At 40.6% G+C, this 12,498-nt stretch overlaps 1 protein-coding gene across 2 annotated transcripts in view; it reads right to left on the minus strand.

Moving 5' to 3' along the window:
• The window catches only part of LOC119901600, a 59,188-nt gene extending 47,668 nt beyond the window's left edge, over positions 1-11,520 (minus strand). Inside the window, exon 1 of one of the 2 annotated variants that reach the window (XM_038717179.1) lies at positions 11,191-11,520. In XM_038717179.1, coding sequence (XP_038573107.1) covers positions 11,191-11,252 — 62 coding nt within the window. In that variant the 5' untranslated portion in view covers positions 11,253-11,520. The remainder of the gene's footprint in view (positions 1-11,190) is intronic. The other variant, XM_038717178.1, reaches the window with a different exon arrangement.
• Positions 11,521-12,498: the final 978 nt, after the last annotated feature.

The raw sequence follows: 12,498 nt of genomic DNA on the forward strand, positions 1-12,498 counted from the left end.
TATTGTTATCATTAAAACATATTTCATACTTGTCATATGACAACCCACCCCCCGATGTTATTGTTAAAATGGTACAGTCGAAACACTGAAGATGTGCAGGACCCGCTACTGTAAAGCCATCTAATGTTCCAGCGAACACTGCAGCCTGTCAGGGGCTCAGAAAGCCAAAGCCAAATTACACAGAGAAAAATAAAATCATAGGGCGTCAATGGCCAAATTTCTGGCCAAAAAAAGTGTTAAGAAGCACCATATATGTCTGACAGGCAAAGATGAGGAGCAGTTAGGCAGAATAGCAAATAAAAGCTTTAGCTTGCTTAAACTTTAAGTAATGTTAACACCATATGTTAGCTCCAGAGCTGCCAACTCTCAGGCAATTGCGTGGGACTCACGCAATTGACACTTTTCACACGCTCTCACACTACACATCAATTTACTCACACAGAGAAAAACAAAACAAACTGATAATATTGACCCAGTAACTCCACCTAGCTGATGCGACACCGTCTCGGGCTGTGAGTAACTGACTGAAAGAGTTTTGCAAAATAACCATCTAAAATCCGAGGCACAGACTTGCTCTGTTTGGGACTTTTGAGCTGCACTTTATCTGAGGTGCTGAAGTGAACATTTGTGTGGATTTGCGGTGAGATTTCTGCCTGATCAGAAGTGTTTTTCATTTATCCACCTCCTCCTCTCATCCAGTACAGTCCTAAACAGTTCTGTGTCTGCAGACGGTCTTAAGGTGTGTACTACCAAATCAGCAGAGCAATAACACAGGATATTGCATAGCAGAGTATAGGGCAGGTAGACTTTAAAAAGATATTATGAATAATTGATTACGTTATTCTCATAACATTCTGACTTTTTTCTGGACCTGTCAGAGAACACAGATATGTGGGAGATTCTGACTGTACAGAAAGTTTTGAACATGAGCAAAAAACCTGCTGAAACACAGGCGCTATTAAAGTCCAGGAGTTTCTAACTGAATTAAAATGAAATCATTTCTCAGTGAGGTGAGAAAATGTGCCACATGTACATTTAAAGAGGTTACTTCCCCAAACAAAGGCAAAGACAAAAGAGGAGGGAAGACTAAATCTGAATTATACATGTGTGCTGACTCAGCAGGGATGATATTACATGAGAAAATATTTTAATACAAATTCAATGTGTATTCAAATATTAATATATGAATCTGTTAAATTCTGTGTGTGCAGCATGAAGGGACTAGAAACTTTTGTTTCGTTTTACAAACTTGTGCTGTATAATGACAAATTAGCAACCTTGTAAAAATACAGCAGAAAACATCTGCAAACATGGTTACAATACAATAAGCTGTACATGTGGTAAGCCTCTGTTTATATAATTCTTATCATTTCATCTGACACAGCCATATACTCTATACAGTATTTCAGTTCAGCACGCAATTTGATCAATACTTTGATTAATTTAGCCCTCAATATTGAAGTTGATGGATGGATTTTTTTGTTTACTCACTTTTTGAATTTCTTAAAAGTTTGATTTTACTTTTCTCTAATCACTCAATCACTGAAGGACATTTATTTCTCTCCTTGTCTTGTTTTAAGTTAAAGGGGCATTATGTAGTTTTCAGCAGCTACTAGCGGTGCGGTTCTAAGATTGCAACCAGATGTGTGCTTATACGCATGCTCGCTTAAACTCATGAACGTGCAGAATCCAAAACCAACACAACCTCTTTCATACAGAGGTACAATAAAAGCAGAAACACCTGTCAATCTCACAGTCGAAGCATTGCAGCGATCATGCCATTTTGGTGATTTGGGGGTGCTCAACGTCTGATTTTACATAGAACTGCCAGTTTTCTCCCAATAAGTTAATATACAGCCTATTACAATATACATTTCAATGTTTCTGAAGTGCGTGAATAAATCCAAAATTGTAACCCTAACCCTGGGTCGTCATTGCGCATGTGTAGGCGTAGCGTGTATGTGTGCAGTGGCAGTGGAGGAACGCTTGCTGAAGAGCTTCACGGTGTTTTGCCGAGTTGTCCGCACCTTGCGGGACTTTCGGATTAATTTATCACCGTTGATGAACCACACAAAGAATATTTTATCGTTTTGAAAAACAAAAACATGATTCGACTATCAGTCGACTATAGGCAAAACCTGACGATTCTGATTCGACTATGTAAATCCTCGGGGACAGCCCTAATATATGTATGTATGTATGTATGTATGTATGTATGTATGTGTATATATTTTCACACACTCACACAAACACACACTCACTCATGGTATAGGCCTAGTTTATATTGAACTAACTTCATTCCACAGTAGCAGTAGACAAAGACTAAAAACCTGCTCCAAACAGTGTGTGCCAAAGAGAGAGAGGGCTAAATCAGACACACAGAAACTTTGTATAAGTTACTTAATTATCACATTATTAATTAATTATATATTTTTTATGTGAATTTTGCAACCTAAACATTCAGGGCAATGGGCAAGAGAGATAGATAGATATATACTTTATTTATCCCGAGGGAAATTCAAGTATCCAGTAGCATATGAAACATACATACATTAAACCTATATTAAAATAAAATAAAATTTAAAATAACTTAGCCACAGTAAAACAGTAAACAGTGCAAATGAAGTGCAGATGGAAGTAAAGAGTACAGATTTTGTCTATTGTCCTCCCTGCCATGGTTAGGAGCTGTTGTACTGTCTGATGGCCAGGGGGAGTTTTTAAGTCTGTTGGTGGAGCTGGGCTTGGACAGCAGTCTTGCCACTGAACACACTCCTCTGCCCGATGAAGGTGTTGTTCAGAGGGTGGTGGGCGTTGTCCAGTATGGACAGCAGTTTGTCCAGGGTCCTTCTTTCTGCCACTGTCACCAGAGAGTCCAGCTCTGAGCCCACCACTGAGCCAGCTCTCCTCACCAGTCTGTGCAGTCGACCGGCAGCTCTCTTCTTGCTGCTTCCACCCCAGCAAACTACAGCATAAAAGAGGACGCTGGCCACCACAGACTGGTAAAACATTTGTAGCAGTTTTTTGCAGATGTTGAAGGACCCCAGCCTTCTCAGGAAGTACAGACGGCTCTGACCTTTCCTGTGGAGAGTGTCCATATTTTCTGTCCAGTCCAGCTTGTGGTCTGCAGTCTGAGGTGGTGATGGACATGGTGGTGGCATTGGGGGAGGTGATGGACATGGGGGTGGCATTGGGGGAGGTGATGGACATGGGGGTGTGAAGTGGGCCGTCGCTGGTTGTGGGAGCTGGAGTATCAAACCTGTTAAAAAACAGGTTTAGCTGGTTTGCTCTCCCAGCATCCCCCTCTCCTGCAATACTGCACTTCTTCTTGCTGCCTGTGATGGTTTTCATGCCATCCCAGACCTCCTGCATGTTGTTGTGCTGCAGCTTCTGTTCTACCTTCCTTCTGTAGTCCTCCTTCGCCTCTCTCAGGTGGACCTTGAGTTCCCCCTGTATGCGTTTCAGCTCATCCCTGTCACCATCCTTGAATGCCCTCTTCTTCCTGTTCAGGATGTCCTTGACATTACTGGTGATCGAGGGCTTGTTGTTAGGGAAGCAGCGTACAGTTCTGCAGAAGTTCAGGTAGTCAGTAGTGCAGTGTGTGATCCCCTCGATGTCCTCGCCATGTGCTTCCTGCAGGATGCTCCAGTCAGTACATTCAAAGCAGTCTCTCAGAGCCTCCGCTGCCTCAGGAGACAATTTCCTTTAGGAGCATTTGGTCTTGGACTGTCTCTGGATCCATGGTTTGTACTGTGGCGTGAGCAGGACCAGGTTATGATCAGACTTTCCCAGTGGGGGCAAAGCAGTGGCAATGTAAGCTTCCCTCACCTCGACCTCCTAGTGTCCTGTTCTTCCTGGTGGGGCAGCTTACAAACTGGTGAAAGTCTGACAGTGTGGAGTCCAGTGTCACGTGGTTGAAATCCCCGGAGATGGCGATGAATGTGTCTGGATGTTGTGTTTGCAGTCTTGCGATGGTGGTGTGTATAACGTCAGATGTGGTCTCTGCGAGTGCATGCGGAGGGACGTAAACAACAACAGCAATGGCGTACGAGAACTCTATAGGCATGTAGTACGGTCTGAGACCTACCGCCAGCAACTCAATGTCTCTGTTGCACACGATCTCCTTCACCGTAACATGCCCCTGGTTGCACCATCTGTTGTCGATAAACAGCGCGAGTCCCCCTCCTTTGCTTTTGCCGCTGCGTCCACAGTCCCGGTCCGCTCTCACTGTAGTGAATCCAGGTAGATCTACATTAGCGTCCGGGGTGTTCTGGGTTAGCCAGGTTTCAGAGAGGCAAAGTAAACTGCACTCCCTGAACGTCCTGTCCGTCCTCACAAGGGCAGCCAGCTCGTCCGTCTTGTTGGTCAGACAGTTCACATTCCCCATCACTATCGACGGAACCGAGGGCTTGTACTTCCACCGCTTAGCCGCTAGCCTAGCCTTCACCTTCGCTTCGGCTCTGCAGCCTCGGTGCCTCTTCCTCAGCTCCTCAGGTATGTGGTGGAAAATGCCGGCTCGTCCCATGGTTTGGAGTGAAAGCAGCTTCTCCCTTGAATAAACAAGTTGTACACTGCTATGTTGTCCGTAAAAAGTAATTGTATCCACAGGATATATAAAGTTTTACACAGCTAGAGCTACTGGATCAGCGTCCTGCTCGCGCCGGAAGTTGTGAGAGAGAGAGAGAGGGAGCGAGCGCGCTCTCTCATCTCATGGAAACAAGTTTCTGGCACTACAAAGTTTCCTCCTCACTAGAGGAAGAGGTGTCCAGGCTGGACCCTGATCCTTCTCACAAGAGTTGTCACCTTCATTACTGAAAAGCTATTTGATTCAGAAAATAGCGAAGCTACCACCAAGCTATGTAGTTAAACTAGTAACGGTTCTATTTGTAGCGTTAGAGAGTTTTCTTATCAGACTGTCCTTGATAGGCCTTCATCTCAGGACAGCTGGTCCCTACTCCCTTCCTCCCTTGGATAGCTGCGTAATACCCTTACAGTATAAAGTCACCTGCTTCTTCACTGGCTCTTTGTCTTACACTCTGCAGACTGTTTTGCACTCTTTAAGTTTGTCTGACCCTTTGCAAAGAATAAAACCCTTAAAAGACGTCTGGATTGGAATCTTTATTTCAGAAGACTCACTAAAGGACAAATTTCCATTACACAAGTTTCCATCAGAGTCCAGTTTTCTTGGGATTTTTTCTGAGCAGGTATCAGCAGAAACATTTTTCTTTTATCAGGGAGCAGAAGAAACAGTTAATGTTCAGTAGTAAGTTGCCCTTTTACAGTGAGGTGAAGTGGTCGAGCACAAGGTGAACTGGGTGCGTTCCTGTGAAACTGTTGCGGTAATGCTCGCCTCATGCACACGCCCACCTGCTGCCTCAGTTGAACTTTTTGTACCCGACGTTTCCAGAATCTAAATAGTTATCAGGACATCAACAGGAGGGAATTCACATGGCAGAGCATCCCCGCAAAACTGAATGCAGGCCTACCAGGTAAAGTTAGCCTATGTATAATTTTAATTTAAGTTAAAAAGGCTACGGCTGTGTAGCGCACAGAAGCCGTTGCCATGGTTACTATCCATAGGGCGCCTGCCGTTCACTCGCGGAGCGCTGTCTCCCTTTCTGTTCACCTGAGGCCCCATCCACACTATTCCGTTTTAGTTTACAAATGGAGAATTAAAACGAATATGATCTCCGTCCACACCAGCGTTTTGGAGTTGATCTCCGTCTATATTAAAACAACTGAAAACACACATCTATTGGCCATTCAGGTACACTGGGCATGCGCGGGCCAGTGTAAACACGAAGCAGATGGTCTATTCCATAGTTACAGAAGATTTGGCGAAATAATAAATAAATACAGACGAAGAATCAGAGCAGGTTTTTTTGCATGCACCAATAATGTGCTGGGACTGTTAACTGAATGTAACACTGGAGTGTGGCGGCGGAAAACAGACTGGCAGTTATCGCAAAGTAAACGCCGACATGCACAGTACAAATGTAGGCGGATGTGTTATTTGCACGGTATAGAATATTTTAATAAAAATACTATGTCATCGTGTTTCTGCTTTGCAAGACTTAGGTTAGAAGGCCCAATCAGAGAGCCAATGCCTGAGCGACTGCATCATCGTTTCTAATGTCCTCCGTTTTGGGCCGTCTTCACTAAAACACCCTCTGGAGTTTTGAAACGCAAAACGGGGTCGGCAACGTTTCCAAACTTCTCTGTTTTAGGTCTTTGTTTTCGGCACTGTAGTCTGGACGGGAGGTGCAAACATAGCAAAAGGTCTCCGTTTTAATTCGAAAACGCAACCGAAGCCTCTCTCCGCTGCTTGTTTGGGAGGGTTATTTGCAGGCTGATCAACATCCCACCTCTCCTGTGACCCATGGTTTGACTGTAGGCCTATGTGTATTCAGAGCCAGTGACTTTCAAAATAATAATAAAAAAACTGCGTTAATGTGCGATAAAAAAATTGACTGCGTTAATTAATTAACGTGTTAACGTGCCCAGCCCTAAAAATAACATATTAAACTCTAGTCTTGCATTCATGAAAACATCAATACTAAAAGGTTACAAATTCAAAAGTAGTTTTATACGAATTGAAAAGAGTTATTATAATGATAGAATCTGTTGATAAGAACCCAGTGCCATAATTTCACATCAGTAGTGTTCAGGTGTTGGGAGTAAAAAGAAAAGGCTGCGCAAAGCATTAACCAGGGCAGAGTAAAGTGAATGTGTGGGAAACACTGAATGAACCGTGTTTTTCTTTTTACAATCCAGGTCTTTAACAGTGTCAACCAGCACTGTGTCTCCCTCCATCTTGTTGAGAGTTTGTGAGTAGACGGCTGCGTGCAGACACAGAGGGAGGGGGGGGGCTGCGCGGTGAGGGACAAAGAGGAGCAAACGCTGGCAGGACTTTACAGAAAGACGAATTACCTCAACATCAAACTATATCGGTATAAACGGTATTGTCTAATTTCATGTCGCTTTTGAAATTATATCGGTATACCTCATTATACCGATACACTGCACAGCCCTAACTCAAGTCAGATCTTATTGAATTTTTATTATAAGGATCTTATTTTATATTTCTTATTGAACTGTACTACCTTTTTTGGCAAATTCTAATCCACCAAACAAACTCAGAGGCGGCTGTCAAACACCTAATTTCTTGCTTTAACTAAACCATTGCCCTAGTTACAGCCCAGCTACCTGTCTGCAGGCATAACGCTCATTATATGCTGACAAAAAAGGTGGAAATCTCTGCAGGTAGCCTACAACATATGTTCTGTCAAATTATGCATCCACCTCTTAAGATCCCCATTAGAAACGTAGCTCATCAAACGCAGTTATCACCTCAGATTGTTTGCTGAATTATAAGGAATGCTACATCTACATAGTGTAATAACTTATTGATGACTCTAAACATCCTTCAATATGTACTTTGAATCAATCATCCCCAGTGACGAATCCCACTACAAATATATTGTTTATGAACAGTACACTCTGAGGTGCACGGCTCTCCTCGGCGGTCAAGCAGAACTCTGCAGCCGCACCCCCCCAGGTGAGTTATAAAAAAAATTCACCTCCCTCACAGTTGTCATGAATGGCAAAATTAGCTAAATATACACTAAATCCATCTTTTGTACCAGCCTGTAAACATGTTTTATTCTGCTGTATAGTTGGGAATTTTAACATGGGGTCAATGGGGATTGACTCCCTTTTGGAGCCAGCCTCAAGTGGCCACTCGATGAATTGCAGGTTTTCGGTCTTCCAGGAAAGCTTCAGCCCGGAGACCAGAAGTTTGCCGCTTGGTAAAAACAAAAGCACATCTGCGGTTCATAAGACAGAGCACATTAAAGTATCGTCTTGTGCACGTTCATGCTTGTTGTACTGATGCACTATCAGCCTTTTAATTGTACTACTATTGCTGGTTTTGCTGCACTTACTTAAGCGGCCGTAGTTATGGTCAACTTTACACTGGTCTGCTGTCTTTGTTTTGTCTTTGTGGAGCTCTGCTGAGAGAGGAGGGGAGGGGCTGCAGTGTGATGGCTCGCTCGTTCTATTGGCACAATAGTCAGTGTTGGTAGGCTATTATTTGTGACTTGTAACCAATCAGCTAGCACTGTGGCCGTCTAACGTTTGGGGTGTTTCAGACAGACACTCAACAACGTGCTGCTCCGTGAGCTCTACGAACTGGAAACAGCTTCACTGCAGCACAACTGCTGTCCACAAACATGTGACATGAAAGTATCCTGCAGCACTTTGTCTAGAGGGCAGCACCGCAAATCGTGTTTACGTTCTGTCGCCAGACAAGCACGGCACGTTATCAGCATGAGGACATGTAGTCCGTTAAAATGTTTATTGCCTTCATGTTAAAAGTAATTTCTGTCCCGCTGCTGTCGTGGTAACGTAACGTTACACCGCGTGTCATCTAATGTTTGGCTGTTTCATATTTTTTGTTTATTTAACAGCCACGTATGAGCGAGAAAACAACTGAAACTAACAGTACAGACGATTTGTGACTGTCTGTACAGTCTGAGTCCTTTCAGGTGTTCACTGACGCAGAAATACATTTGATTATCATACTGCATTACCCAATATTGAAATTAATCCATGTCAGAAACATTTAAAGTTTTAAGTAAAGTAGCCTAATTAATGTCTGTTATTGTTATTATCACAACACATCAGTGACGTGGAAATTTGATTCATTTTAAGATTTGCTACTATTGTCATTTTTATAATGCGCTTCATCCGGATGACTGAATAAAATATAGATTTATTGATTAGAAATGTTTTTGATATTTATTTAGGATAAATTGGTATGTTAATCGAGTAATAGGCAACTTTTCTTTCTTTAGAATAAACAAAATTAGTCGTTAGATTAATCGACTAATCGAAAAAATAATCGTTAGATTAATCGACTTGAAAAATAATCGATATGTACAGCCCTAGATGTTTGCTTTTGTGAGAGGCATAAGGGAACTACAAACTTCATCTCATTATATAACCCTATGCTGTAAAATTACACATAAATTTACCTTGTGGGGACTCCAGACAAATTATTTTAACTCAACCATTAGGCCTAGATGCATAATTCTGGTCTCCTTTGAAAAGTCAGAAGCTAAGGAATATAAATCCATTGTATATTAATATATTTATTTTACTATTACAGATTACATGGAGATGCGATAAAGAAAAAATCTATTTTCATCCTTGCCTGGTAAAAAAACAGAGCTACATTTTAATGCAATAAACGATCAAAACCATCATACGATAGATTATAATGCAACTGAATATCTTCTAATACACCTAAAATGCAATTGTAACTATAAATCTGATGAAAATAAACTAAAATACAACAGTTATACAACATTTTCAAAATATACCAAGCGAATGTCCATATTTTGGCAATATTTACTGTTAAAATGTTGATTGTTGTAGATGTCTTTAAAACACTATTTCTGTCCATAAAACCAAGTTCCAAATAACATAACATTGAAATATTGATAAAAACAGTGAGTATTCATCAACATTCCTGCCACCAAAAGCACACCCATGCTTTACAGGCCTGTAGATTGAGAACGGAACATCCCACAGTGATTGAGGGGGCCGTCAATCGATCAGGCTTGAGCAGACCTTTCATTTGGTACCCTGCATGTCTATGTATCTTCAACAGGTCGGCCACAAAATGGCAAAAAACACTGTGTTTTCTCAAGCGGCATGTTTACTCTCTACAGAAATTTAACCACTCTGTATTTCAGTTCACATGCATTTTTCATCACCTCCATTTTATTATTTACTTTTTGTTACTTTAACCTTTGAGGCTACCTGCTTTAAATGATGAATGCCAATTTTGGGTTGTGAATGATGATTGATAAATAAAAATGGTTATGTTTTCATTCTATCACTACTGTTTTAATCAAATCGATTTATAATTAATCAAATTACTTGAATATTTATCACTCTATTTTTCATTTCACATCCGTTTTAACCCCTTTATTTTTCAATTCACATCCATTTTCATCACCTCCTTTTTTATCAATTAATATTTGTTATTTCCACCCTTCATAGAAAAGGAGCTCTGTGCATCTGCACTTGATTGCTCTGCCTCAAGGACTTAAAGTGTCTTTGACCTTGAAACTGAATCTTGTTGATTGGTATTGAAATGAGAGATGTGAAACTGATTTGAGAGAACTGAAAGTGAAAGTTCACAAGAGTTGAATTTTTAGTGAGGTTCAAATACAGTTTCAGTTGCAACGAAATTCAGTTTTATAAAATTTTTAAAAAAAGATCTAAGACTTTCTCTATGTACACAAAAGGCCTATTTCTCTCAAATATTCACAAATCTGTGTTAGTGAGCACTTCTCCTTTGCCAAGATAATCCATCCACCTGTGCTGTCAGATGCTGATCAGACAGCATGGGTGAAACTGAAAAACTAGAATAAGATTTAAGGTGTAACAAAATTGCTTTGATTCTGAAAACATAAAAAGTAACTGAAAAAATAATCAAATTTAATCAAATCAAATATAAAAATGTATTAAAGTGAAAAATGAAAATTAATAATTTATTCAAAATAATTACTGAATTAAATCAACATTTTATTTAAACTGAAAACAAAACACTTACACACTTATTTTAATTTTGAAAACATGGTTGTATTTTTCAAGTTTAAGTTTGGACCAAAACTTAAAAAAAAAAAAAAAAAATCAAATTAACAAAACATTTGGCCCTGATTTAGCTCCATACATCATCAGATTATTATTTCCTATGCATTAATGTTAAGGATTGTACTGCTGTTAGTTGTTGAGGTGGCTCATTTTGTGTCAGACTGTAACTAATTATTATTTTCATTCTGGATTAATCAGCTGATTATTTTCTCCATTAATCGATTGATTTTTTGGTTTGGAGTATTAAGTGTCATGAAAAGAGTACCTCAAATTCGTACAGCACTTTAGTTAGATTCCACCACTGCGCACCACTAACTGTCGTCTTCTGCTAAATCCCCCGAACATCCTGGGCAGGCCCCAAGCTGCTAAATTGCTTAAAACCCAATTCGGAATCTCCTCCATTTAAATTTAAGTTAGCTAAAAGTTTTAGACTCTGACCTTAAAATATGTCAAAGTGCGACTCCTGCGAATGTAACTTTAGCTATAAAAGACTCATTGTTTGTGGAAGAGCTTTAACTGTCACTTTACCCTTCATCCTTTGGGTTTCTCGCTCTCGGTGTCCCTAAGCAGTCCAGAATGAAACGCAACATTGTTGCAGTGCCCGCGCTCTCATCCTCTGGCTGTCGCCTCTGTTACCGACAGTCCTCGTGCCACCGGCAGCATACCAAGCTTCCTCTATTAGCTAGAGACCGTCACCAGGCGGAGAGGACAGTCAAATCCCGGTGAGCCGTAGCAGCCGTGGCATCATACCCCCTGCAATGAGCGTCAACAACAAAAACACACAGGACTTCCTGTTCAGCCTTTCAACATAAGACTACGTAATTTCACGAAGTTGTATGACTTTTACTATACGACGTAATAAGTGACATGGAAAGTATCATGCACCATTATATGACATTTTGTGTCCATTTGGCAGTTCTGTTCTGTCCACTTCTGCCCCCATTTGATTTTCCCATAAAAAAGCTGCTTTTACGTTGAAGAACGATCAGGTGTTCTCAGTCTCTCTCTGTTCTGCTGCTCTGCCGCATCCATGTCTGTCACCACTGTGACGGTGCACAATCACACCCACTAATCTTCAATTGGTGTACATTTTGTTAAATTTTATTATTATGTTCACTACTATTAGCTACTGACAATAGGGCTGGGCAATAGAACAATCATGATAATTGTGATATGATTTTCCTCAATAACAATATAACAAATGTTCCATAAATGTTTGATTTAATTAATTTGAATCATGAACAAATTAGCACTCAATTTTTCTCAAGATATTTATTTTGTTGAGGAAAACAGGCTGAAAAAATATTTTACTTATTTTACTCATGCATATTTGTTGAAAAAAAGATTTTATCACCCCCAGCATCTCCATTTACAATGGAGACATGGGGACATGTCTCCACCACATTTTGAATTGACTGATTTTGTCCCCATCACTTTTTGAAAGCATTTGTTAAAATGTTCTGAAAAATAGCTTGCACCAAGAAATGTTAAAGAGGTGGTATTATGCTCATTTTCAGGTTCAAAATCTTAATTAGGGGTTGTACCAGAACAGGTTTACATGGTTTAATTTTCAAAAAACACCATATTTTTCTCATACTTCACATTACTGCAGCTCCTTTTTTCACCCTGTGTGTTGTACGCTCCGCTCTTGAGCTACAGAGTGATGAATCTTACTTGTACAAAATCTTTGTTGGGAGTTGCACATGCGCAGTTCCCAGGTAAGGACTACTAGCCAATCAGAAGCAGAGAAGGGCAGGTCGTAAGAAACAAGGTAGTGTGATCCAAATCAAAGTCGCTTCAGACTGCGACCATAACCTAGCAGATGTTATAAGTTAT

Source organism: Micropterus salmoides, unplaced genomic scaffold (genome assembly GCF_014851395.1).
Source record: "Micropterus salmoides isolate LMB-PRFRI ecotype aquatic unplaced genomic scaffold, ASM1485139v1 Ms_hic_scaffold_14, whole genome shotgun sequence".
In the NCBI taxonomy this organism is placed as follows: Eukaryota; Metazoa; Chordata; class Actinopteri; order Centrarchiformes; family Centrarchidae; genus Micropterus; species Micropterus salmoides.